The sequence below is a fragment of the Xyrauchen texanus genome, chromosome 47, assembly GCF_025860055.1.
Source record: "Xyrauchen texanus isolate HMW12.3.18 chromosome 47, RBS_HiC_50CHRs, whole genome shotgun sequence".
Lineage (NCBI taxonomy): Eukaryota > Metazoa > Chordata > Actinopteri > Cypriniformes > Catostomidae > Xyrauchen > Xyrauchen texanus.
The window spans coordinates 21,474,434-21,498,236 of NC_068322.1; the positions used below are offsets into that span (position 1 = coordinate 21,474,434).

The following is a 23,803-nucleotide window of genomic DNA, read 5'->3' on the forward strand; positions in this document are numbered from 1 at the left end:
TATCGGCCGTTTGAGGATATTGGGACTTTTCAATGACTTTTCTAAATTTGGCTAATTCGTATGATATTGTGCGTCTGCATTTGTTTGAATTACTATGACTTTCACTACAGCCAATAACGTCGCTGGACCTTGTTTCCATCAAATGTCACAATTACTTATTAATATTACATATACATTTTAGCATCTTATTGTGTTGGCGTGTTAACCTCCCTTGTCAGACCAAACTGGCTGAGAATTAAAGGTGGTTGCAAAAGGACTCCTTTGTAAGATGAAACCTGTGTAACATTTATCAAAGGGCATATAGGTAATTCAAGGGTTAATAGAACATGCTGCTTTAATTGTGCCCTCATTACCCAGATTATTGCCCAATCACCTGTCCCAAGCCCTCTCTCTGATTGAGAACAGAAACGCGTACACATCACTGTGTCTCTATAATTCTTGAGTTCTGGGTGGTGATTTGGGGCAGTAATGGAAATAGCCATGAAACCCTTTTTGTGGATATAAAATAAGTCCGTGGATAGAGACAACCCAGACTGATTGTGAATTCGGCAACATTGAAAGTTCTGCTGCTGAAATCAGTCTGCACTTACCGAAGTTCAAATGACTGTTGTTGAACCAATGGGAATGTGTAAGCTAAAACTCCTGGGTGAAATATCTATCAAGTGGTGCCAAAATCAAGATTTTAATTGTAAATAATGTAATACTGTAATGATGAGTAAACAGAGTTGAGATCGAAGTGCAGCTTTTAATAACAATAAACGTATTAATTCAGACAGGCAGGGGTAAATCACCAGCAGCAGTCATATCAAAGGCAGTCCAGAGGGGTATTCAACAAACAGGCATTAGATCGGGGCAGGCGGCAGACAATCACAGGTTATATCCAGGTAAAACAAGTCAGTAATAGTAGTCAGGCAGCAACGGATAATACACATGTAATTAAACAACCTAATTAAAACACACAGAAATGTCAGCCTGGGGCAAAACAAGTCTTAAATAGCTGAGTGGATTGGAAACAGGTGAACAGGTAATCATTGACAGGTACAGGGATTATGGGAAATGCAGTCCAGCAAGTTAAAGTCAATCCGCAGGTGATGAAGCCCTCTGGTGGTGAGCGAGAGGAACAACAAAGGTGGGATTCATGATAAATAGTCACCTGGAATGCCTATTTTTATTAATCCTACATCATAACCCAAACCCTAAGGAGCCCTATAGAGGACAAGCCGGGAAAACATTTTCTGAAATAGTTTTGCGTGCCCTGACAATCCTTTGCATTCCCTCTGAATAAGTTTTGAGTTCCATCACATTCAATTGTGTGCTCCCTATGAATAAATTTACTATGGTTTTACTACAGTAACCACATTTTACCATGCCATTCATAGTGAAACCACAGTAAAAAAAAAAATGGCTTTACTATAGTAATCATGGCAGTTCAATGTTTTTCTTTTTCTTTTTGGCTGAAACATGGTTTTACTATAGTAACAGGCTGTAGTAATCATAGTTCTTGGCGGAAACCATGGTTTTACTTTAGTTTCACTGTAGTTATACTGTAGTAACCGTGACTGAAGTAGGCCAAAGCATTATTATTTTAGGCAGAAAGCATGGTTTTAATACAGTATACTGTCTCTATATAGTAACCATGTTTTTATTATAGCTTAACCATGGTTACACTCGTGGTTATTTTAGTTTTACTATAAATACTATGGTTAAACTATTAGTTAAACTATGGTATTTTTAGTAAAACCATAATAACCACAAATAATAAAAAAAACATTTTAACATAGATTTTGTTTTCCTGTATTATCACCATGGTTTCACTGCGAATATCATAGTTAAAACATGGTAACTATAGTAAAATGGTAAATTGATTGGAATAAGTTAGCAGAACGTGTTGCGAGGGGACGCAAAACTATTTCAGAAAAAGAAAAGTTCCCGCACTGTCCTCTAAGGGGCTCCGTATCTGACTCTGGGTTGAGGGAGATAGAACACAAAACTGTGTCACTGCCACAGGAACAACTGATTGGCCCAAAAATAGTGGCTGATGAACCAGAAGTATCACAGTAACCTAAACAAAACACTGGGTGGCGACACCGTATTAAAATGATGTCAGACTTGGGTTGGCACAGGTCCATCACTCCTGCGCTTGCCTTTAGAAGAGAACTACAACATAGTTGCATTAAACATTACATTTGTAAGATCATTTAAAGCAAGGGTCAATGATGTGACGCTCTTTTTTTTGTTGTTGGTCCCGATCTTTGAAGTTCTTCGAAAATACATAAAAAATGCAATTCACCCTAAACAATTACTTGAATACACCCTCTTCTATGATGAACATACTTTCAATTTCTGGGTTCAGAGTAGTTTTGAATTTTCTTCTGTGGCTTAATGTAAAGAATATCACGTGGTGTAACCACAGTTATTTATTGCTGTGCACCCTCTCTTAAACAAGCCATTGCACATTTACAGAATGCCTTCAATGTGGTCCAAAACACTTTGCAACAGTTGAAACTTGTGCTCAATGCAGACAAAACAAAATGTATGCTTTTCACAGGACCTCGGAAAAGACCACTGAATGTTCCCTCAGTGATTACTCTTGATGGACGTGAAATACAGACTGTTACAACTTATAAATATCTTGGTATTGTTATTGATGATTGCCTATCATTTCAGCCTCATGTTCACTGTCTAGTGAGAAAGTTGAGGCTAAAATTGGGTTTTTACTTTCGAAATAAGCTGTGCTTTTCTTTTAAAGTTAAAAAACGGTTAGTGGCATCCACTTTTTTATCTGTGCTGGATTATGGTGATATATTATATATGCATTCATCTGCTCAATGCCTTCACATGATTGATGCAGCCTATCATGCATCGCTGAGATTTATTACTAATTGTAAAGCTCGCACACACCACTGTGAGCTGTAGCCTATTCTCGTGTAGGGTGGTCTGCTCTGGCCACACGGAGGCTTTGTCATTGGTATACATTTATATATAAGGCTATTCTTGGTGTGCTCCCATCCTATTTATGTTCACTTCTTATGAAAAAAAGAGCTGGTCATTACTCTCTCCGTTCTCAGGCTGTTGTCTTGTTTTCTGTCCCACATGTCAGTACTGTGTTGGGTAAAAAGGCCTTTGTTTATTCTGCTCCCTTTACATGGAATTTGCTACAGAACAACTTAAAACTTAGTAAATTGATTCCTTTGAGTGTTTTTAAGTTGAGAATGAGATGCTTTGAGTTGGACTCCCTCACATGTCAATGTTTTTATTGAGATTTCATTGTAAGTGCATAATTGGCTTTCATTTGTGTGTCTTTGTACGTATGTAATGATGTGATGTAATTTTGCTGCCTATCTTGGCCAGGTCCCCCTTGCAAAAGAGATTTTTAATCTCAATGGGTTTTTCCTGGTTAAATAAAGGATAAATAAAAAAAAAAAAAAAAAAAAAACATCCAGAGACAGTAAAAATAAATAAATAAAAAACTAATAAAAAAAACAGAGCTGAAATTCATAAAATTAATTTTGACATGATTAGTGCAGAGTAATATTTTATTCATATTTCTTAAAAATAGTATGAATAATATTTATTAATACAAATATTTGTCCATTAAATAAAAATAATGTGGTGTAACTTACAGATAGGTTGTCATTTTGTTGTTTATATGTTGAAAAACAAACAAACAAACAATCAAACATAAAACAGAGAGTTCTTTGAGACCCTCAAGAAAAAAAAACATCCGATATTTTGAAATTTTTATGAAAAAGACACATTTTGTTCAGGTCATGTGGTCATGATATTTCTGGGAAAAAAATGGTCTCAATATAAATTAAGTTAGAAAACTACCTTTTACGTGATACCTTTTACATGACAGTTTTAAATTATCTATGTATATGTTATAGCATATATAGTATATATATATATATAATTATTATTATTAGAAAATGCTATGAATATTTTTCAAAATATTATATTATTAAACCATATTGGAAATTGCTAAAAAAAAAAAAAGTTTTATGATCTTCTCAAATGGCTATTATTTACAACATATCTTTATTATGTACAAAATAACATTATAGGTTACCATACTGATTATGATGGTTACCAAATAGCCTAAAGACCAAAGTGTTTCAGAAGAGACATTAAAAATCGCATTGTATAATTATTGCAGACACTGCCATCGAAAGCACTCTTGCGTGACAGATAGATGAGTGTGAATGTCGCAAGTGCTCTAATAGCTCTATAGTATCTAGTCACCAAAAACACTGGAGCTTCCAAAAAGGCGTGTGCTTCACTGTCTTCGGATGGGTGGGACATCACAACTGTCCCGATCACACTCCAGGACCACTGGACGCACACTCGAGCCACTCCAGAGATGAGCCAGTGCAGAATAACATAGGCTCCATTAAAATGATGTTCATAGTACTGGTCTTGTGTTTGTGTCCGTTATTTCAATGCCAGACGAAGGATTCTGAATTTCCAGAGGACGTGGACCTTGAAGACTACATGATTTCTGACATGGATTTAAATGCCGTAGGACTTGTTCTTGTTCTTGTTTTTTTTTTTTTTTTTTTTTGGCACTTAGTGGGTTATATCAAAATGCCATTTTAATACTAAGTCACTTCTAGGATCTCATCAGTGTAATTTTTGTCTTCAGGCTCCTCACAGAGTGCCGCGGCAGGTGAAAACGCTTCTAACCAAGGTAAAGCCACTCAAAATAGTAAAGATGACGTTAAGTTTTGAATAATAAAATAAAAAATTCAGTCTACGAAGTCGTCCTCAATTCATATTTTAAGCAACATTTAATAACTCGCGCGCAGCCGAAAATGCGCAATCCTGAGCGCGAGACTCGTTGCGCCAGAGCGAAGTGTTTTACAACGACAGAGAAGCTGCTTTTCGGTCAAAGCTGCTGTTTGTTTAACATAGATTGGCTATTTTTTTTATTTTTTTTTATTATTATTATTAAGTAGGGCACAACAGGGTAAAAGCAGGCCTTAAGGGATTTTGATTTTATTAAATTTTGATGGAACAATTTGTGTAAAAAGAAATTGTAAACATAGTTTGTTTTGATTAAAAATGTATAAATAACACAAATTATGGGGTAAAAGTTCCCTGGGGGGATACTGTTCAGTGACAAATCTAATAAATTGACTCTAATCAATGGATTGAGTAAACTAGTTCCCTCAATTGAATTGAGTAATGGCATCTCCAAAATGTGTGTAATTAATTTATTTGAACTTGGTGTTCATATAGAAGCAAATTTTTTTTAAAGTTATAGTAACTGCATGCAGACTTATCTCAGTTATGCTATTTAAATGTTGTTGTTTTAACTTAATTTAATTGAATGAACTCAAACTTAGGTCAAACAGCTTAGATTATTGAAGATTATTGATTCTAGGTCAAACACCAAATGAACTAATTTCTCCACAGAAATGCATATAAACCTGTACATCAGTTGCACATGCACAAGGTGAACTGAAATAGAGTTAACAGGACAAAACTGTGGTCCAACTTCACCAAAGGGGACACAGATCACCCTAATGTTGACATCACACGAAACAACTATTTGCAACAAAACAACATATATAATACTACAAAAGAGCTAAAACCTCTAAGAATTCTTAATAACAACTCTTTAAATGCCTCCATATGTTCCCTTTGACCAAGGAATCATAATTAAATAATTCAAGCACACGGTATTATGGGTATCCCCATAGCCTCAATTTTGTCCTCATTTTGTCCTTATTAACACTTAAAATCTTATGTCTATGGATTTAAATAATAATAATAATAAATATAGCTGCAAGCAGCAATTAACAGGATTCAAGCCTTTTAAGAACTTTCAAAGTATGCAAAAAAGGAATGTATTTGTATATGTACTTTGTAAGTTGCTGAATTTGCAAACTGGTGTAAAATATGACTGATGTCTTGTGTTCAACAATCCTGAAACAGGATAATTGTTATGGTGGTCATTTTTTTAAAAACCTTTTAACTGTTATAAAGCCACAAAGCACCCAATCTCCAAAAAGGTTTTAGAAGTTTGAATATTTATTTTAGGAATTATAGGCTTTTGGATACACTTGGTCAAACCCACATGATAAATGCAACCCCTATATAACAAAATAAATACCTAAAGTTAAACTATTCTTTGATAATTATTGACCTAGGTAGTCCAAGATGTAGTTCACAATAGCAGGTAACATTGGATAATATACAATAATTTACACACCATTTATACAGCCATTTTGCTGAAAAATGATTGGCTGCTGGCGGCCATGTTTTTTTAGTCATATTGTAGAATATGTAAGCATCTGGTCCCTATAAGAAGCAGACCAATTTTCAACTTCTTTGATAATACAGTTGCGGAATTTTGAGCACTTTTTTAGATGTAGTGCCCCCTATAGGAGAACATTTTCACGATATTTTATGCAGACTCAAAATTTGCTGTTGTATAACTATTCATGCTCTCGCCTTCCAGGAAACTAAACCTCACATTCAGGAGCTGTCAGTCCAGACCACCATCATCTCACGCTATGCCTTCACTGCGGTGTCCTGCAGCATGTTCAACAGACACTCTGCTGCAACTCAAGGGGTCTTTCAGTTCCATATCCCTTCTTCTGCATACATCTCCAACTTTACCATGTAAGTGTTAATGTTTAAACAAATTAATGGCAAAATCTATAAATATTTCATTTCATTTCATACATGTGTTTTGCATATATTATTGTAAGGCTGGTGCTAGGAGCTTGCACTCAGGATCTTAAACATTACAACAAACAATGCACAATAAAATAACAAACCAATATCTGATGTGACTGATGTCACAAAAAGATTGCGAGAGAGGTCTTTTCTCCTGCATACGTGTTTCTTCTCCCCCACTCCACTTTCTTTTTTTCTTTCCAGCCGGCCCAGGTCACCAAAAGTTCACCCAGAATTTCTATATGCCACGTATAATGTCCTCTGTGAATTATTGTTTTTCCTTTTCATGTTTGGTATCATTTTAATTGTCTTAGGGCGACTAGTAAGATGGTCTCATTTCCACAGCATTTAGATAGATCATAATATTGATTTCAAACTTAATAGAATTCTGTTCTCCTGTGATGGGTTGTGCCTCCCTAATGGTCCCTGTTAAAATTATCTCCTGTCCCATATAAGATGTGACCTTATCGGTCACTGGATCCTATTTGGCTAAATGATAATTTATGGTTTTATTACCTTGAGTTTAAGATGGTGGTTTCGGTATGGGCATTTAAAGAAAGCTGGCAAAATATCAGGGGGATTCAGTTACTAGAAACCTAGAAGTTTCTTATTGAAATTATTCCTTAAAGAGACTGCATTTGGGTTCTATGTTTGTTTGTTTATTTATAGTTGAGTGCATCACTCTCTTTATATCTTGAGAGAGGTTTTTGAAGGCCCTGAGAGAGTTTAGATTATTATTAACCACAAATGGACAAACAGTGGCAAAATGGTATGAGAGATATTTACAGCATGTTCCAATAGTAAAATGCTGCTCTTTCAATGGCACTAATAAAAAGTTATTTTTTTATCCTGTTGGTATCGTGGGAAAGGATTGTGGGAGGACGAGTCTTTCCCAGTCAGGTGAAGGCCAAAGAGAAGAAGATTAAGAAGGAAGGTAGAGAAACCAATGGCAAACCGAAGATCAAGGACTCAGCAGAGCAGATGTAAATATATGCATGTATTTAATACTTCTTTATGCATATTATCTGACATAAGAGGCCAAAAACATGCTCAACACAAGTACGAAAATGCATACACATATGCTTAGCCAATGCTTGGAGGTTGTATATACTTAACACGTGTTCTTGAGTTACTGTGGTGGTACTCGTGGGGGTGATAGAGTTACCATCAAATTTCTTTGACATCAATTCAGATGTGTTATTAATCATTTAACAAGCTATAAACATGCTGACACTTTAACTAGCTTTAACTTACTTGCTAACCAAGATTCTCTTCAAACTGCTGTTCCACCACGAGAGTAGTGGACCTGAAAGAAAACTGACCATAAAAGAAGACACTTTACGCAATTGTCCAGAATACAACACGCCCTTGTGTTACGCTGAGTATACGTTTCGAAAGCCCTTTTGAAATGTAAACATGTGTAGGATATAAATAATATAAATAATAGGTATCTATAATTATATTTTCACTAGTTATAATGATAATTGTTGATGGAATCTATCATTAATTTCAAATTGAAATAACAAATACACATGTCAGATACTTCTTACTAGTAAAATTTTTATTTTTATATCAATAAGTATATTGTTACTAGTGTAAAAGTAATTTCCTGTGATCAACAATTTGAATTACAACTAGTAAAAATGCTAATGCAATAATTTTATTTATCTGGAACTGTTAGATATCACACCTGTAATTAATTTGCCTCAAAAGTAAGTGAATCAGAAATGAGCAAGAAATTGAGAATGTTGAGATAAATATTTCCACTCACAAATCATCATTAGTCAAATGTGGTTTGGCAGGCACCATAAGAAATTCCTTTGGCAAGGAGATGACATTTCGAAAGTATCTATGTGCTTTCTCGCTTCTCTCCTTGTCAGTGAGGGTGAGATGGAGGTGTTTCGCATGGAGGTCACTATTCCAGGACGTAACCGCGCTGTGTTCTTCCTGACCTACGAAGAGCTTCTCCAGAGACGATTGGGCCATTATGAACATATGTCCAGTGTTAGGCCCATGCAGTTGGTCAGCAGACTCAGTGTGGGCGTTACCATTGTGGAGCACTCCCGTATTACTTACCTAGAAGTCTTACCCCTACGAAATGGCAAAACTCCAGCCTCCAATGGCAACGGGAAGGCAGTTGGTAACCAAATCAGATGCTTTAGCGTGTGTTTAGATGTGTTGTTGCTGGTATGGATTAAAATATTTGACAATATTGCAACATTTTGTTGCTCAAAAACAGCAACACAGATGGCATATTTTAGTACTCTTCTTTGCTATTTTTCCATTCAAATTTCTTGGAAAAATACCCATTTTGTTTCAATTCATTTAGAACAAAGACAGGCCTTTACTAAAACTTATTTCTCTAAAACGTCCCTTTAGGTAAAGTAGGACCACCAGTTTCCACCATAGTCAAACAAAATGAAACCTTCTGCAAGATCACCTTCACTCCCAACATTGTCCAGCAGGCCAAAATTGTGACCAATGGCATGCTAGGAGAGTTTGTGGTGCGCTATGATGTAGAGAGAGAAATGGGCATTGGGGACATACAGGTATGCACACTCACAATAGAAAGTAGAAGTAGTATACTTTTGTCTTTCTACTTTATCTATTGCTAGGATAGAAGCTACATTGCATGAAAAGTTATTATGATGAATTGCATTTTTAGAAAATAAAAATAACTAAAAAATAAATACAATAAAACTTACAAAATGTATCATTAAACTTTTATATAATATATGTAATTATATTATACAGTATATTATATTTAGGCTATTTATTTAGTTATAAATGAATCTTTATCATTACACATCCAGTAAAAGAATCTGCTGTCTTTCAGGTGCTGGATGGACATTTTGTGCATTATTTTGCCCCTAAAGACTTGCCTGTCGTGCCTAAGAACGTTGTATTTGTGATTGATAATAGTGCCTCCATGCTTGGGACCAAAATCAAACAGGTAAATAAACTGCAGTCAACACTGATTGAAGCATCTAAACTAAAATCACTAATTTAGACTTAAAAAAAGCTTAGATAATATGTGTAATTTCTATGTCCCTAGCATCACTAAACCAATGGTTTCCCGAACACTCCCCCTACCTGCCATTAGTTAGCCAAAAGAGTGCCACCCAAAATTCACGCCATTGGTTGAGCCAATGTTCCTGTTTTGGGCTGAACATGACGATCAAACAAAAAGCAATCATTTGTTAGTGCCACACTTTTGGTGGAAATCAACCTATAAATTGCTTACTTATAGTATAGTGTCTTCAAATTAAAGCTGAGATATTCAGTATTTTATCATTGAAGAAATTACACTCATTGGTTTAAATGGACACACTGAACTTAAAAATGTATGTTCAATATTCCTGAAGTTACAAACTTACAGTGTGCCATTCTCTCAATGAGGCAATGACATTATGGCATGTTTCTCCCAGCTGGTTTTTCTGACCACATAGATAGACATACAGATACACACACACACAATCTTCTCTGAACGAAAATGTTCAATAATAGCTCTTTTTTGTACTCTCTCACATCCAGACCAAAGACGCTCTGTTCACCATCCTACGCGAGCTGCGGCCCAACGATCGCTTCAATTTTGTCACTTTTTCCAATCGCATCCGTGTATGGCAGCAAGGCAAACTAGTGCCAGTCACACCCAACAACATACGCGATGCCAAGAAGTTCATCTACATGATCTCACCAACTGGGGGTAGAAAGTCTTACACACTCCTACACACCCTGCTAAACATTGAAACAACATTTATGTTGATTTAATTTAACTTACGGTAATAGTTCACCCAAAAAATGAACCATTTTTCCATCATTATTGATGTCGTACCAAACCTGTACGCTGTTACATTTTTCATGCAACACAAAAATATGACATTTGTCAAGAATGTTTTTACGCAGCTCTTTCTCAAGTTCCAAAAATGACACACACACACACACACACACACACACACACACACACACACACACACACTCACTCACTCACACATATACACACACACACACATACACACACACACACACACACACACACACACACACACACACACACACAGAAACATAAAAAAATGCCAAACATTCACAAATATAGTTAATGCCCTATATTCCAAGTCTTCTAAAGACATTTGAATCAGTGAAGAACAGACCAAAATGTAAGTAATTATTCACATTAGAGCTGCATTTATCTCATGACTCACCTACTTTCGTCAATTAAAAAAAATGGCGTGTCGCATTTGATTACTGTGGTCAAGTCCACAATAATACGAGCTGCGCAATGTTCTTTCAATTTTGGGTGAACTATTCCTTTGATATCAAACATATTTTCAGTTTTTGTTTAACTCACTCTCTCATTCTCACCATCATTTGAAACCCTTTCCCAAGGCACTGACATCAACAGTGCCATTCAGACAGGCTCGACATTGCTAAGTACCTACTTATCCAGCACAAAAGAGACCCATCACAACAGTGTGTCGCTCATCATCTTCCTGACTGATGGGCGGCCCACAGTAGGCGTTGTGCAGAGTCCAAGCATCCTTGGTAACACCAAAGCAGCAGTGCAAGAGAAGTTCTGCATCTTCACCATTGGGATGGGTGACGATGTGGACTACAGGCTGCTGGAAAGGATGTCCCTGGAGAACTGTGGAACCATGAGGAGGATCCCAGAGGATGCTGATGCAAGAATTATGCTCAAAGGGTGAGGAACATGAGGTCACCACACGTTTGAGTGTTTTTCCAGGTTGGTGAACCAATTAAAGGACCGATGATAGGCAATGCAAATAATATGTAATCATGTAATCCATAAAAGTAACTGTAATCTGATTACACAAAGTTCTTACTCGTTTTACAGCAGTTCCGCTGTGAAATATCCACTGAGTGGTGCTAAAAGAGAGTTAAATGTTCTTCCAAACAGATGAGGCTTTTAAGGTTAATGCTAATGCTCTTTCAAGTTTTGAGTCAACAAAACTGACCTCCCTACCCCAAACCTTAAACCTAAACCAAACTGATAGTGTCATAAATAGCAGATTTGAGATAAAAAATGCAATCGCTAAAGCAACCATGTCATTTTCTGCAGACTCTGGTGCCCCGCAGGACTTGTACCCCGTCCTTTGCATTGCAAGTGCAACAGTTTATCTGTTGAGCTATTGTGCAATTTGATCATGCTTTACAAGCTTGTAAAAGTGGTTGGTTATGTAAGATAGCATTGTGTGAGGAACCGAGTGAACAATATGTTTTAATGGTAATCTACTCATTGTTGTTGTAGCGCCTCTAATGTCAGCCTGGTCTCATGAAATTTATGTGAACATGACAAAATTTTTGCAATTCAAATCGTATGTGCTGTTTACTCATTTGGCTGCAGGTTTCCAGTAAAATGTCCAGCTGGGGGCATCAAAAGCGAGTAAAATGGTGTTGTATTCAGATGCATTATTTAGATGAATTTAAGATTTTTTTTTTTTAAATATACCCCCCTAACCTAAACCATTAGTGTTTTGAAATATACTGCACATCAGACATTAAAAAAAGACATCTTTAACTTATCAATGCCTAAATCTAAAATGCACATTTTCTGAAGCAACCACTTCAATTCCTGCTGCTCCTATGACTCCATTGTGTTACATGTCATCTTGAGGTCATAGCTGGACTTGAACCATGGTCCTCTGACTTTAAGTCCAACACCCTATCAGGTGAGCTGCTGCGCAAGATAATAATGTTGGAATAAGTGTATATATGTAGGTGGGTCTTTAATACAAGCATTAAAATGTGTTGTTTTAAGAAAGGTACGTTTGAGTAAAAGTGTGTGGATATCATAAAATGCAGAGTCTGAGTAATAGAGAGAAAAATATGTATATAAAGTCATAATCAGCCATTAAAGTCATGATTTGAGTAAAAGTGAATAATAGCATTCATTTCACCTGGAAACTGCAGGGAATTGTACCTGGAGACACGTATAACAAGTTTTGCAAAGATGTAAATAGTCACGTCTTCACTATGAGACCAGGTTTTCTAATGTTCATTTCACTATAAAATTGCCGCCATATATACAACAAACCACGTCATTTTGTTTTGTTGTGGAAAAAAATACAATACAATAAATAGGCCTACAAAGGTTTAGTATATACAAATCACTAATTTGTTCTTCATTCCTTATTCACTACATTGCAAATACCACATAGTATACTATATAGTGACAGATTTATTGAAAATGAGTAAATTCAGACACAACTGGAGAAACTACAGCGATTTCATATCAACTATAAGCAAGATAACACAACGATAAACAGCACAGTCAAGTAATATAGTGAAACTTTTGATTCAAAATTTGAAAGGCTTCTAGAAGATCTAATTTTTATGCAAATCTTGTAAAGAAGTCAAGGTGACAGGTCAAAAGTCACATAAGATGCCATGGGAAGTCAGAACTCTTTACAAAAGGCTTAACAGTTGGGCCCTACTCCATAAGTTCAACAAGTTCAATGTGAAGAATATGTGACTTATTAACACGCAGTCTGAAGCAATATACTCACCTTCTCCCCTATAGCTTCTACGATGAGATTGGCACACCACTGTTATCTGATATCCGTGTGGAATACTCAGAGGATGCTGTGGAATACATCACCCAGAATCTTTTCACAAACTACTTCAATGGCTCAGAGCTTGTTGTGGCGGGAAAGTTGACCAATCGCAGCTCAGACTCACTACATGTTCAGGTTACCGGCAGCAACAGCGAAAGAAGCATCGTGCTGGAGAAAGACGTGTCTTTACGGGAACGTGAGCGGGAAACGGAAAAGCGGCTAGTGGAAGCGGAAGTGGGTCCAAATTCGGATGGTTACGTGGAGCGACTGTGGGGATACCTGAGCGTTAAAGATGGACTAAAGGGACGACTTCGCAGCCAGACAAGCGGAGAGCGAGAAAACTACACGCAACATGCTACAAATCTTTCATTAACATACAACTTCCTTACTCCGCTAACAGAAATGATTGTGGAGAAACCACAAATTCTAGCAGACGGAACGTTAGCAGGGGCGGTATCCACGGAAGCACTGCCCACTAAAGCACCACCCTCTCCTCAATCATCCAATCAGCTATCAGATGATGACAACAGCTTAATAACCCAGAGCCTCGTCAGAAATGTACCATCAAAGCCGAGTTCTGCAGTCGCTAAGGCAACAAGTATGTTTATTTAAATTGGACAAAATGTAGAACATCCTTGTTTTACATCAGATTTGGGGTTATTATGACTGTTGTCAAGGCCAACTGACCCCAGTCAGTTGGCCTTGAAAGCATTGGTTACTCAACACTAGTTCAAACAATCCATGACCATATAACTGTTTTCTCTTATCTGCAGGTGGCGTACGCAAACCCGCCAAAAAGTCTGTCACCCTATCCAAAACATCTGGTATTTTCTAATTTCTACATTCATTCATCTGCTATACATTTCAGTTTGACTATGTGCTTATAGTTAAACGAGTTGGTAATGTAACAGCACTAGTGTCAGTTCACATCGACTGTGTGGTTTGTAATTTGTGCTGTTCAGGTAAAGGTGCTTCATCAGAGTGTAGTAAATAGCTACTGAGTGTTGTGTACAGGCTCTAATTGAAATGCCAGAGTTTTGGCAGTGATGGGAAAAGAGCTGATAATTAGTGGTGTTTGCTAAGGCAAGTATCCCTGTTATTATTGCTTTTGCTTTTGGTGATTTGAACAAACCTTTGTCCCAGAGTATTCAACTTTAACTCATCCTGTACAATTTATGGACATGAATGATGACTCAAATAATTTAGCCTAATAAGAAGAGGTTTACAGTATGCTTCTTTCAGAGTTGAAACATGCGTTTTACAATGCACTGGCAATACAACTTTATTTAAAAAGATTTAATAAAAAGATTTGATCTATAAGCACCCAGCACACCCAAGCAATCACATAATAACACTCAGAACACCATACAAACCTTATCAAAATGCTCTAAAATAATTTAGAACACCCTAGCAATCACATAACAACATGCTAAAAGCACTTAGGACACCCTAGCAAATGCAAAGTAATGTGCTATATTCACTCAGAACACCTTAGAAACCATTGAAAAACATGCTAAAACACACAGAACACCCTACCAACCACATAGCAGCATGCTAAAACCACTTGGAACACCCTAGCAACTGCGTACAAATTCACTAAAAACACTCACAACACCCTAGCAACCGCAAAGTAACACACTATCAGCACTCCGAACACCCTAGCAACCGCAAAATAATGTGCTATCAGCAATTAAAACAGCCTACTAACCACATAACAATGCACTCAAAACACTTAGAACACTCTATCAACCACATAACAACATGCTAAAAACACACAGAACACAATAGCAACTGCAAAGCAATGCTCAAAAACACTCAGAACCCTTTAGAAACCTCACAACACACTAAAACAACTCAGAACACCCTAGCAACCACATAACAATGCACTAAAGCCCCTTACAACACCCTAGCAACCGCATAACATTGCACTAGAAACACCCAAGCATCCACAAATTAATGCACTTTCAACACTCTGAACACCATAGCAACTGCATAAAAATGCAAAAAAACAAAACACTCACAGAACACATTAGCAACCACTTAACAACACACTAAAACACCCAGAACACCCCAGCAGAAGCATATCAATGCAATAAAACACTTAGAACACGCTAGCAACTGCATAGCAATGCTCTAAAAACACACAGAACACCTTGCAGTAAATTTCCATGACTTTTCCATGAAATTCCAAAACTCTTTTGCAGCATTTTCAAATGTTTCTACTATGGCTGTCGATTTAACGTGTTCATTCGATGTGATTAATTATATATAAAAATTATGCGTTTAACAAATTAACACAATTAATCATGTCCCAGGATCTTAATAAGGAATTTTGCTACTATCAGAGCAATTCAAGCTTGAAGTATCACCTATTTTCAGCAGGGGCAAAACTCAAGCTGTATGGGCAAAGAGCAACTGTAGAATAAACCACAATCAGGCTTGTTTGACACTTGTGACATCACAAGATGAGAACACATGCGGCATGCGGGGCATTGTCATATGTCGGTCTGCGGGGGAGAGAGAGCTGTAAGGCTTGTAACCTGGGTCGTAATTATCTCTAACACCTGTCTCTAATTGTAGTGATGGCGGAGGGAGACCTGAAAAGGCACATCAGAGCATCAGAGTGGGAGAAAGAGACCAGAACCTGTGCCTGAACATATGTGTTAAACGGTTGACCTGTTTGTGTGTTTGGCCACCAAGAGCCCTTTTTTTTTAAGTTTGTAAGACCCTGAGAGAGAGTAATAAATGACTCACCTTTGACTGTTCACTGTCTCCTGACTCCTCCATTGGGAATTGGAGGATAATGCCATTATGGAGTCTACCCCGTTGGACGAAGTTACAGTATCAAGCCCTCGCCCGCATCCAGCAAGACCAACACAGAGCCCTCTTGGAGTTCGCCTGGAGCTAGAACATAATTTCCAAGCCCTGCTCCAAGCACAAGTGGAGGACTGGCAGGTATTCCGGAGCCTGATCGCCAGATGGCATTGCGACACCCTGGAGCCAACCCCACCTGTGTCTCTGATGAGAATGGGGCTAAGTGATGACCTAGAGGCCTTCCTAGATTTGTCGAAAAGATGGCCGAGGTATAGAAGTGGCCAAGAATTGATTGTAATCAAAAGAGTGTGGATGATCATGTTGGTGAACTACCACTGAAGACCCAGGAAAAACCTTTGTAGTGTGTGAGAGTTGTTGATAAGGAGGACACAGGAGGCAGGTTGTTCCACTTACAGGTAATGATTTTAATGTTCACACTTCAGCAGTCACAGCATCACACAATAATCTTTTCAGCTTCACAATAATAAACTTTCTGGACTCAGGCTCTCTCACCGGACTGCTGGTTGTGCGGCTGCTTTTATACTGCTCTCCCCATGCTCACTGGAATTAGAAACAGGTGTTAGGCATAATTTAGCTCAGGTGTAAGTGCCCTTACTGCTTTCTCTCTCTCTGGACGAGTGACTGACCATGCCCCCGCCACCACATAGCCCCATTTCTGGAAAGGAAGTCAGCGACAGCCATCTGTGCCACCGGTCTGTGGATCACCTTGAATTTAAAAGGCTGGAGAGCCAGATACCACCGGGTGATCCACGTGTTAGTATTCTTCATGCGGTAAAGCCATTGGAGTGGGGCGTCATCTGAGCAGAGGGTGAAGGCCCGCCCCAGCAGGTAGTACCGGAGAGTGAGGATCACCCACTTGATGGCCAGACACTCCTTCTTCACAGTGCTGTACTTTATCACCCTTAAGGAGAGCTTACGGCTGATGTACAGCACCGGGCGCTTCTCCCCCCTACCACCTGCGAGAGTACGGCCCCAGTCCTCTGTCTGAAGCATCTGTCTGCAATACAAAAGGGAGTGAGAAATTTACTCAAGCAATCTCAGAACCACCCTCAGATGCTGCATATGCCTGCATAAGTTGAATGTGGCTGGAGGATACGGTCCATGAGACGCTGAAACATAGCCGGGGCCCCAAACAAACCGAACGGAAGCATCACAAATTGGTGCAATCCAAACGGCGTGAAGGCAGTTTTTTCAAAGGAAATTGGTGTCAAAGGGATCTGCCAATAACCCTTTGTCAAATCCAATGTCGAATAAAATCGTGCAGTACCTAACCAATCGAGTAACTCGTCAATGCGTGGCATCGGGTATGCATAAAATTTAGACACCACGTTGACTTTTCTATAAACCACACAGAACCATACAGACCCTTCGCTCTTAGGAACTAGAAAAACCGGGCTGGAACAATCGCTGTGGGATTCCTCTATTACCCCCATATCGAGCATCGCATCCAATTCCTCCCGAACTATTTTCTTTTTGTGTTCTGGCAAACAATAGGGGTGGCTACATATCACCACTCTCGGTTCAGTCTCGATGTGTTGCTTGATGAGGTTCGTACGACCCAGTAGAGGGGAGAAGATGTCTGCAAATTCTTGTTGCAACCCCTGCGATCTGGTATGGTGAGAGGTGGTCTCCGCAAGTGTTATGATTAGGTGCAAATTCACGCAGCCGAGCTCCCCTGTTATACAGTCGGCTCTGTCGTTCTTGAGTTGGAGCAAATTGTCCTGTGTTAGTTGCCCCAAGGTGTGGAGTTTTGCTCTCAGATCAATAACGTCCTGAATTAGATTTTTGATATCTGAAGGTCCCTCCTCCCAAGCTTCACGGATGACTTCAAGCACCTAGCGCGGGTGCTGCCCATACAGCAGCTTGAACGGGGAAAACCCTGTAGAGGCTTGCAAGACCTCTCGTACTGCAAATAACAGGGGGTCAAGCCATTTATCCCAATTTCTGGCATACCTGTGCAGGAACTTATGAATCATGTTCTTAAGGGTTTTATTAAATCGCTCAACCAGGCCATCTGTTTGTGGATGGTAAACGCTAGTGCGGATAGACTTAATGCCCAATAATTCGTACAGCTTTTGTAGTGTCAGTGACATAAAAGTTGTGCCCTGATAGGTAAGGATTTCTATCAGAATTCCTACCCGGGTGATTTTTTTGAAGAGTGCCTCCGCAACACTGCGTGCTGAAATGTTGCGCAAAGGCACCGCTTCCGGATATTGCGTTGCATAATCCACTAGAACGAATACAAAGCGATGTCTGCGTGCTGTCGCGTGCTATCTTCGGTCAGCAAGCCAGCGTTGCCAGCCTCGTCCGCCCGGAGGAGGAGGAGGAGGAGGAGGAGGAGAAGAAAAGGAAAGGCCTCTGCCCTCCAGCTTCTGCCTACCTATGCCAAGCAGCCAGCACCAGTAGCCTCGACCGTCCCAGAGCCAGCGCCTGTAGCCTCGACCGTCCCAGAGCCAGCGCCTGTAGCCATGACCGTCCAAGAGCCAGCGCCCCTCGAGCCTTCCAGGGCTCCGCCTCTCAAGTCTTTCGAGTCTTCCAGGGCTCCTCCTCCTGAGCCTTCCAGGGCTCCGCCTCAAGTCTTTCGAGTCTTCCAGGGCACCTCCTCCTGAGCCTTCCAGGGCTCTGCCTCCCAAGTCTCTCGAGTCTTCCAGGGCTCCTCCTCCCGAGCCTCCCAGGGCTCCGCCTCCCAGGGCTTCTCCTCTCGAGCCTCCCAGGGCTCCGCCTCTCGAGCCTCCCAGGGCTCTGCCTCTCAAGTCTCTCGAGTCTTCCAGGGCTCCTCCTCCCGAGCCTCCCAGGGCTCCGCCTCTCAAGCCTCTCGAGCCTCCCAGGGCCCCGCCTCTCAAGCCTCTCGAGCCTCCCAAGGCTCCGCCTCTCAAGCCTCTCGAGCCTCCCAGGGCTCTGCCTCTCGAGCCTCCCAGGGCTCCTCCTCTCGAGCCTCCCGAGCCTTCCAGGGCTCCTCCTCCCGAGCCTTCCAGGGCTCCGTCTCCTGAGTCTTCCAGGGCTCCGTCTCCCGTGTCTTCCAGGGCTCCGTCTCCCGAGTCTTCCAGGGCTCCGCCTCCCGAGCCTTCCAGGGCTCAGCCTCCCGAGCCTTCCAGGGCTCCGCCTCCCAGGGCTCCGTCTCTCGAGCCTCCAGAGCTCCCCACGGCTCCGCCACCTGAGCCTCCCGAGCCTTCCCCGGCTCCGCCTTCCTCGGCTCCACCTCCTGAGCCTTCCTAAGCTCCACCTTCAGAGCCTTCTTCGCCCTCGCCTCCTTTGGCTCCGCCTCCTGAACCTCCCTCGGCTCCGCCTCCTGAGCCTCCAGAGCTCCCCACGGCTCCGCCACCTGAGCCTCCCGAGCCTTCCCCGGCTCCGCCTTCCTCGGCTCCGCCTCCTGAGACTTCCTCAGCTCCGCCTCCAGAGCCTTCTTCGCCCTCGCCTCCTTCGGCTCCGCCTCCTGAACCTCCCTCGGCTCCGCCTCCAATGGCTCCTTCAGCTCCGCCTTCTGAGCCTTCTACGCCATCGCCTCCCTCAGCTCCGCCTCCCGAGCCTCCCTCGGCTCCATCTCCCGAGCCTCCCTCGGCTCCGCCTCCAGTGGTTCCCTCAGCTCCGCCTTCTGAGCCTTCTACGCCATCGCCTCCCTCGGCTCCGCCTACGCCTTCCACGACGCTGCCTCCCAAGCCTTCTACGGCTCCGCCCACCATGTACCCCACGGCTCTGCCTGCCTCTGCACCGCCCCCAGGGTCTCCTGCGGCCCTGCCTGCGCCTTCTTCAGCACCGCCACCCAAGTCTACGACTGCTCCGCCTCAGAAGTCCTCCTTGGCTCTGTCTTACACAGCTCCGCCAGCTCCCCCAGTGGCCAATCCTCCTCCCAGACCACCTAAACCTGTCCCTGCCCGGTCGACGCCTCCCAGACCACCTAAACCTGTCCCTGCCCGGTCGACACCTCCCTGGCCTCCTAAACCTATCCCTACCCGGTGGACGCCCCCCCAGGCCACCTGACCTGTTCCCCGTCTCATACCCCCATGGACTGCCTGTCGGCCCTCTCGGCCTCCCTGGTCTGCCTGTCAGCCCCTTGTGCCCCCGTGGACTGCCTAATTGCTCCTTGTGCCCCCATGGACTGCCTAATTGCCCCTTGTGCCTCCTTGGTCTGTCTCTGTGTCCCTTGTGCCCCCTTTGGTCTGTCTGTTTTCCCCCTTTTCTAGCCCCTCTCTCCTTGAACATTTGTTTATTTTTGCTATATTTTTGTATCTTAGGACCGCCTGGAATCCGGTCCTTTTGAGGGGGTTTATGTCACGATCCCTTGTTGTCTGTCCCGTGTTTTCTGTTTCACTGATCACGTTCCATGTCACGTTTTCCTTGTTGTCCGCCCCGTGTTTCACTTGTCTATTGTCATGCACTACATTTCCCATAGTTCCCTGCTTTCATCACTGCCCATGCACTTCATTGTTCTCACCTGTATGTCGTTTAGTCATTAGTGTGTCTGTATATATAACCCTGTTTGTTTCTCCATTCCCCTGTCGGTCTTTGATGTATGTGGATGCCTGTTTTCCGTGTTTCCCGTCGATGTTTACCCCGCCTGTTAACTCTTCATATACCTTCCGTGTTTTTGTTATACTTTCTCCCATTGTGGATGTTTCCTTTTTTCATGTTGCCCTTTTATTTAAATAAAAGTCTCGCTGCGTTTAGATCCTCACCCCTCGTCTGCCTTCTTGCTCACCTACACTCATAACAAGTATAACTGCCCATCATTCAAGCTTTATTTAATGTCAAAGCTTTTAACAGGCACTCTTCTGCTGAAATGTTATGTGATTTTATATAAAACATTGCCTTATAAGGACCACGTAGTTAACTTGTTGGGTGTGAATACTCAATGAGTTGTATGTGTTGCAAATTTACAGCAAGCTTACATAATTTGACTAATTTGCATGCAACAAAACTGTACTTTTAGTATTTTAGGTAGGTATTGACAATAGAAATTACAACTTTTAGAATCACATCTTCCTCTGCCATTTTAGTAAATGATCAAATAAATGTAGTGACAGAACTCATAGTAATTACAGGTTTATTGTAATTATATAAGGTCTTATTTCAGCCATCATACTGCCTGGTCTCAAACTAGGTATTGCAACCAAATTTGTAAACATGTGTCATACAAAGTTCTCCAAATGGTCCATACTCCGGTTCAAATGTCTTATTGTTTCTTTGTCACCTACTTCTTACCTGTTTGTAGTTGATGGAGATCCTCATTTTGTGGTGGAGTTCCCCCACAGTAAACTGACTGTATGTTTCAACATCAATGGAGAGCCAGGACACATACTCAGACTGGTGACTGACCATAAACACTCAGGTAAACAACATGACTACTTAAAAAAAATCAGCATGAAGCATTTACATGTTTCCATTGATCCTGGTATAAATAATGGGCATAGACCCCCCCCCCCCCCCCCCCCCTCCAGAATCTATGCTCCTGTATGCAAGGAAAACTGTCATGCTCCAAGTTGTATTTGGTAATAATATTTTATAATGCTATCATGTGATGACAATTTCCATGTTAAGCCGAGATGGGGTGATAAGAGAGCTTTTGTATGGTTGGAAAAGATTGTAAATCCTAGTTTTAAAGTGTTTTCATGTGTGTTGTTTAGGTGTGACTGTGAACGGTGCACTGATTGGTGCTTCAGCCCCAATGGGCAGTCATAAAGAACAGAGGACGTATTTCAGAACTATAACTATAGTAGCCAATAAGCCGAGTCGCTCGTACATTGAGGTGACCCCACAGAAGGTTATACTGGACGGCCGTGACCGGATGATCCTTCCTTCCAGTTCCAGTATATCAGTTGAAACTGCAAACCTGGCTGTGGTACTCAATGCTAACATAAACCTGACAGTAACCATCCAAGGGACCATCAAATTCGTCATCTTATTCCACCATTACAAAAATCCAGCCCCCTATCAGCGAGATCACCTGGGCTTCTACATTGCTAAAAGTAAAGGACTAAGCAAGAATACACACGGTTTGTTAGGTAAGCACCCACACATATACTTTAGTTATTTTCCAAAAACCCATCAAGCTAACTCATTGTCTACTGCCTACATAGACAGGTAATTTCTAAGGCAGCATCTGAACCAAAACTGAAGGTGGTAACTAAATAGGTAACTGAATTGGAACACTCTACGCAGGCAGCAACTTCACTTGGCAAGCATACATGCATTTTGTATGCTTAGCATGTTGCTAAGCTAAAGATGGACATTGTAATAACCGTAAAAATAGATCTGACTCAAATATTAGGTAAAATAGTTCACTTCTAGTTAGATTGCTTGTTAGTTATTAGTTTTATTTACAAAAATGTTGTTGATAGTTTTCAGTATTGAACATATAAGTAAAAATAGTTGACCTTACATTTGCTTCATCCGCCATCTTGGATTAACTTTTTTTAAAACTTGCACTATTGCATTGCTTAGTTTAAATAACTTTTTCCGATGCTCAGCCAGATTCTTTTTGTCTGCCATGGCAATAGTTGATGTCAAAAAGAAAACTTACTGTAAAAGACGGCAGTTTCCGCTAATACTTGCGTTTCGTTATACTGTGAAGTCCGAGAAATTTTGGTGTGCAACAACATAAGAACTTAATGCTTCATTACAAGTTTGACTACTTGCCTTCAAATTTATCCAAAGCATTAGCGGTATCTGCGTAACTTTTTGAACAGTCTTCACATCCAGAGCATGTCTATTATGCCTTAAATTGAGATATATGTAGCCAGCTCACTAAATTGAACAGAGCTAATAACTCAAACACATTTCTTTTGTATTATATAACGGCGTATTCTTGTGCTCACAGGTCAGTTCCTGTATGAGGACATTGGGTTGACACATCTTCCAGAAAACTTCAGCATGGATGTAGAAAACAACAAACAGGAAACACAAGGGAAAATCTTCCCACTACCCAGTTACCCTACTCTGAAGGTGAAGAATCGAACCGTTCACGTCATAAAGAAGAGTCGACAAATATACTCAGGAAAGCAGACAGTAGACTGTTGGTTCGCCAAAAACAATGCAGCTAAACTTATTGATGGACAGTACAATGATTATGTTGTGTCACATCTGTTTGACACAGGGGACTGGGCTAATGGAACCAACACACTCTAAGATCCACACACATACCATATGCACAGAATATGATTTTAGTGGACTAAAGAGCCATAAAAACATATATATTCCCATAAACAATTTGGAAAACCAATACAAACTCCAGTCTGCAGCATCTGAAGTATATGATTCATTTTCAGTAATTTGTGGACATACTACTCAACTCTTTTTATTGTACCAACATTTGAATATATACTGTATATTTTTTGTTCATAATAAGACTGTTTGGAACACATTTTATACTAAAAAATAAATATTAACAATAAAACTGGCATTGTTTGGTACTATACAAAAGGCAACAGTCAGGTTTCAGAAGTAATGATGTTTAACGATAGTGTACAAACTTTCAAGACAGATCTGTCATGAGCTCTGAGATTGATAAGCGATGAAGCCCGATCTCATGAAAATAATATGACTGTGGCAACATTATTGCAAATCACCCTTACCATTGCCGATTTGATGTGAAATGTCCTCTGATGGACACAGAAAGCAAGTTTAATATTCTCCTAAAAAGGAGGTTTTTAAGGTTAATACGCTTATATGAGAATTTCGGCTCATGTGTCAACTCGTGTGCTTTGCAGTTCTCAAAC

The 23,803-nt window shown here is 40.6% G+C and overlaps 1 protein-coding gene across 1 annotated transcript; it reads left to right on the forward strand.

Moving 5' to 3' along the window:
- The first annotated feature begins 4,236 nt into the window (after positions 1–4,236).
- Positions 4,237–23,488, forward strand: LOC127638706 (inter-alpha-trypsin inhibitor heavy chain H5-like). The gene is made up of 14 exons (XM_052120351.1): positions 4,237–4,518; positions 4,643–4,687; positions 6,464–6,627; positions 7,554–7,667; positions 8,565–8,824; positions 9,064–9,233; positions 9,521–9,637; positions 10,219–10,390; positions 11,071–11,383; positions 13,223–13,854; positions 14,030–14,080; positions 21,301–21,417; positions 21,713–22,090; positions 22,906–23,488. Exons 1-14 carry the CDS (start codon positions 4,396–4,398, stop codon positions 23,211–23,213), a joined length of 2,964 nt encoding a protein of 987 aa, XP_051976311.1. The 5' UTR covers positions 4,237–4,395; the 3' UTR covers positions 23,214–23,488.
- The last annotated feature ends 315 nt before the right edge of the window (positions 23,489–23,803 follow it).

Coding starts and splice junctions, on each gene's coding strand:
- LOC127638706 (XM_052120351.1), top strand. CDS start 4,396: ATGATGTTCATAGTACTGGTCTTGTGTTTGTGTCCGTTATTTCAATGC. Junction 4,519..4,642: donor CTGACATGGATTTAAATGCC/GTAGGACTTGTT, acceptor TTTTGTCTTCAG/GCTCCTCACAGAGTGCCGCG. Junction 6,628..7,553: donor TACATCTCCAACTTTACCAT/GTAAGTGTTAAT, acceptor ATCGTGGGAAAG/GATTGTGGGAGGACGAGTCT.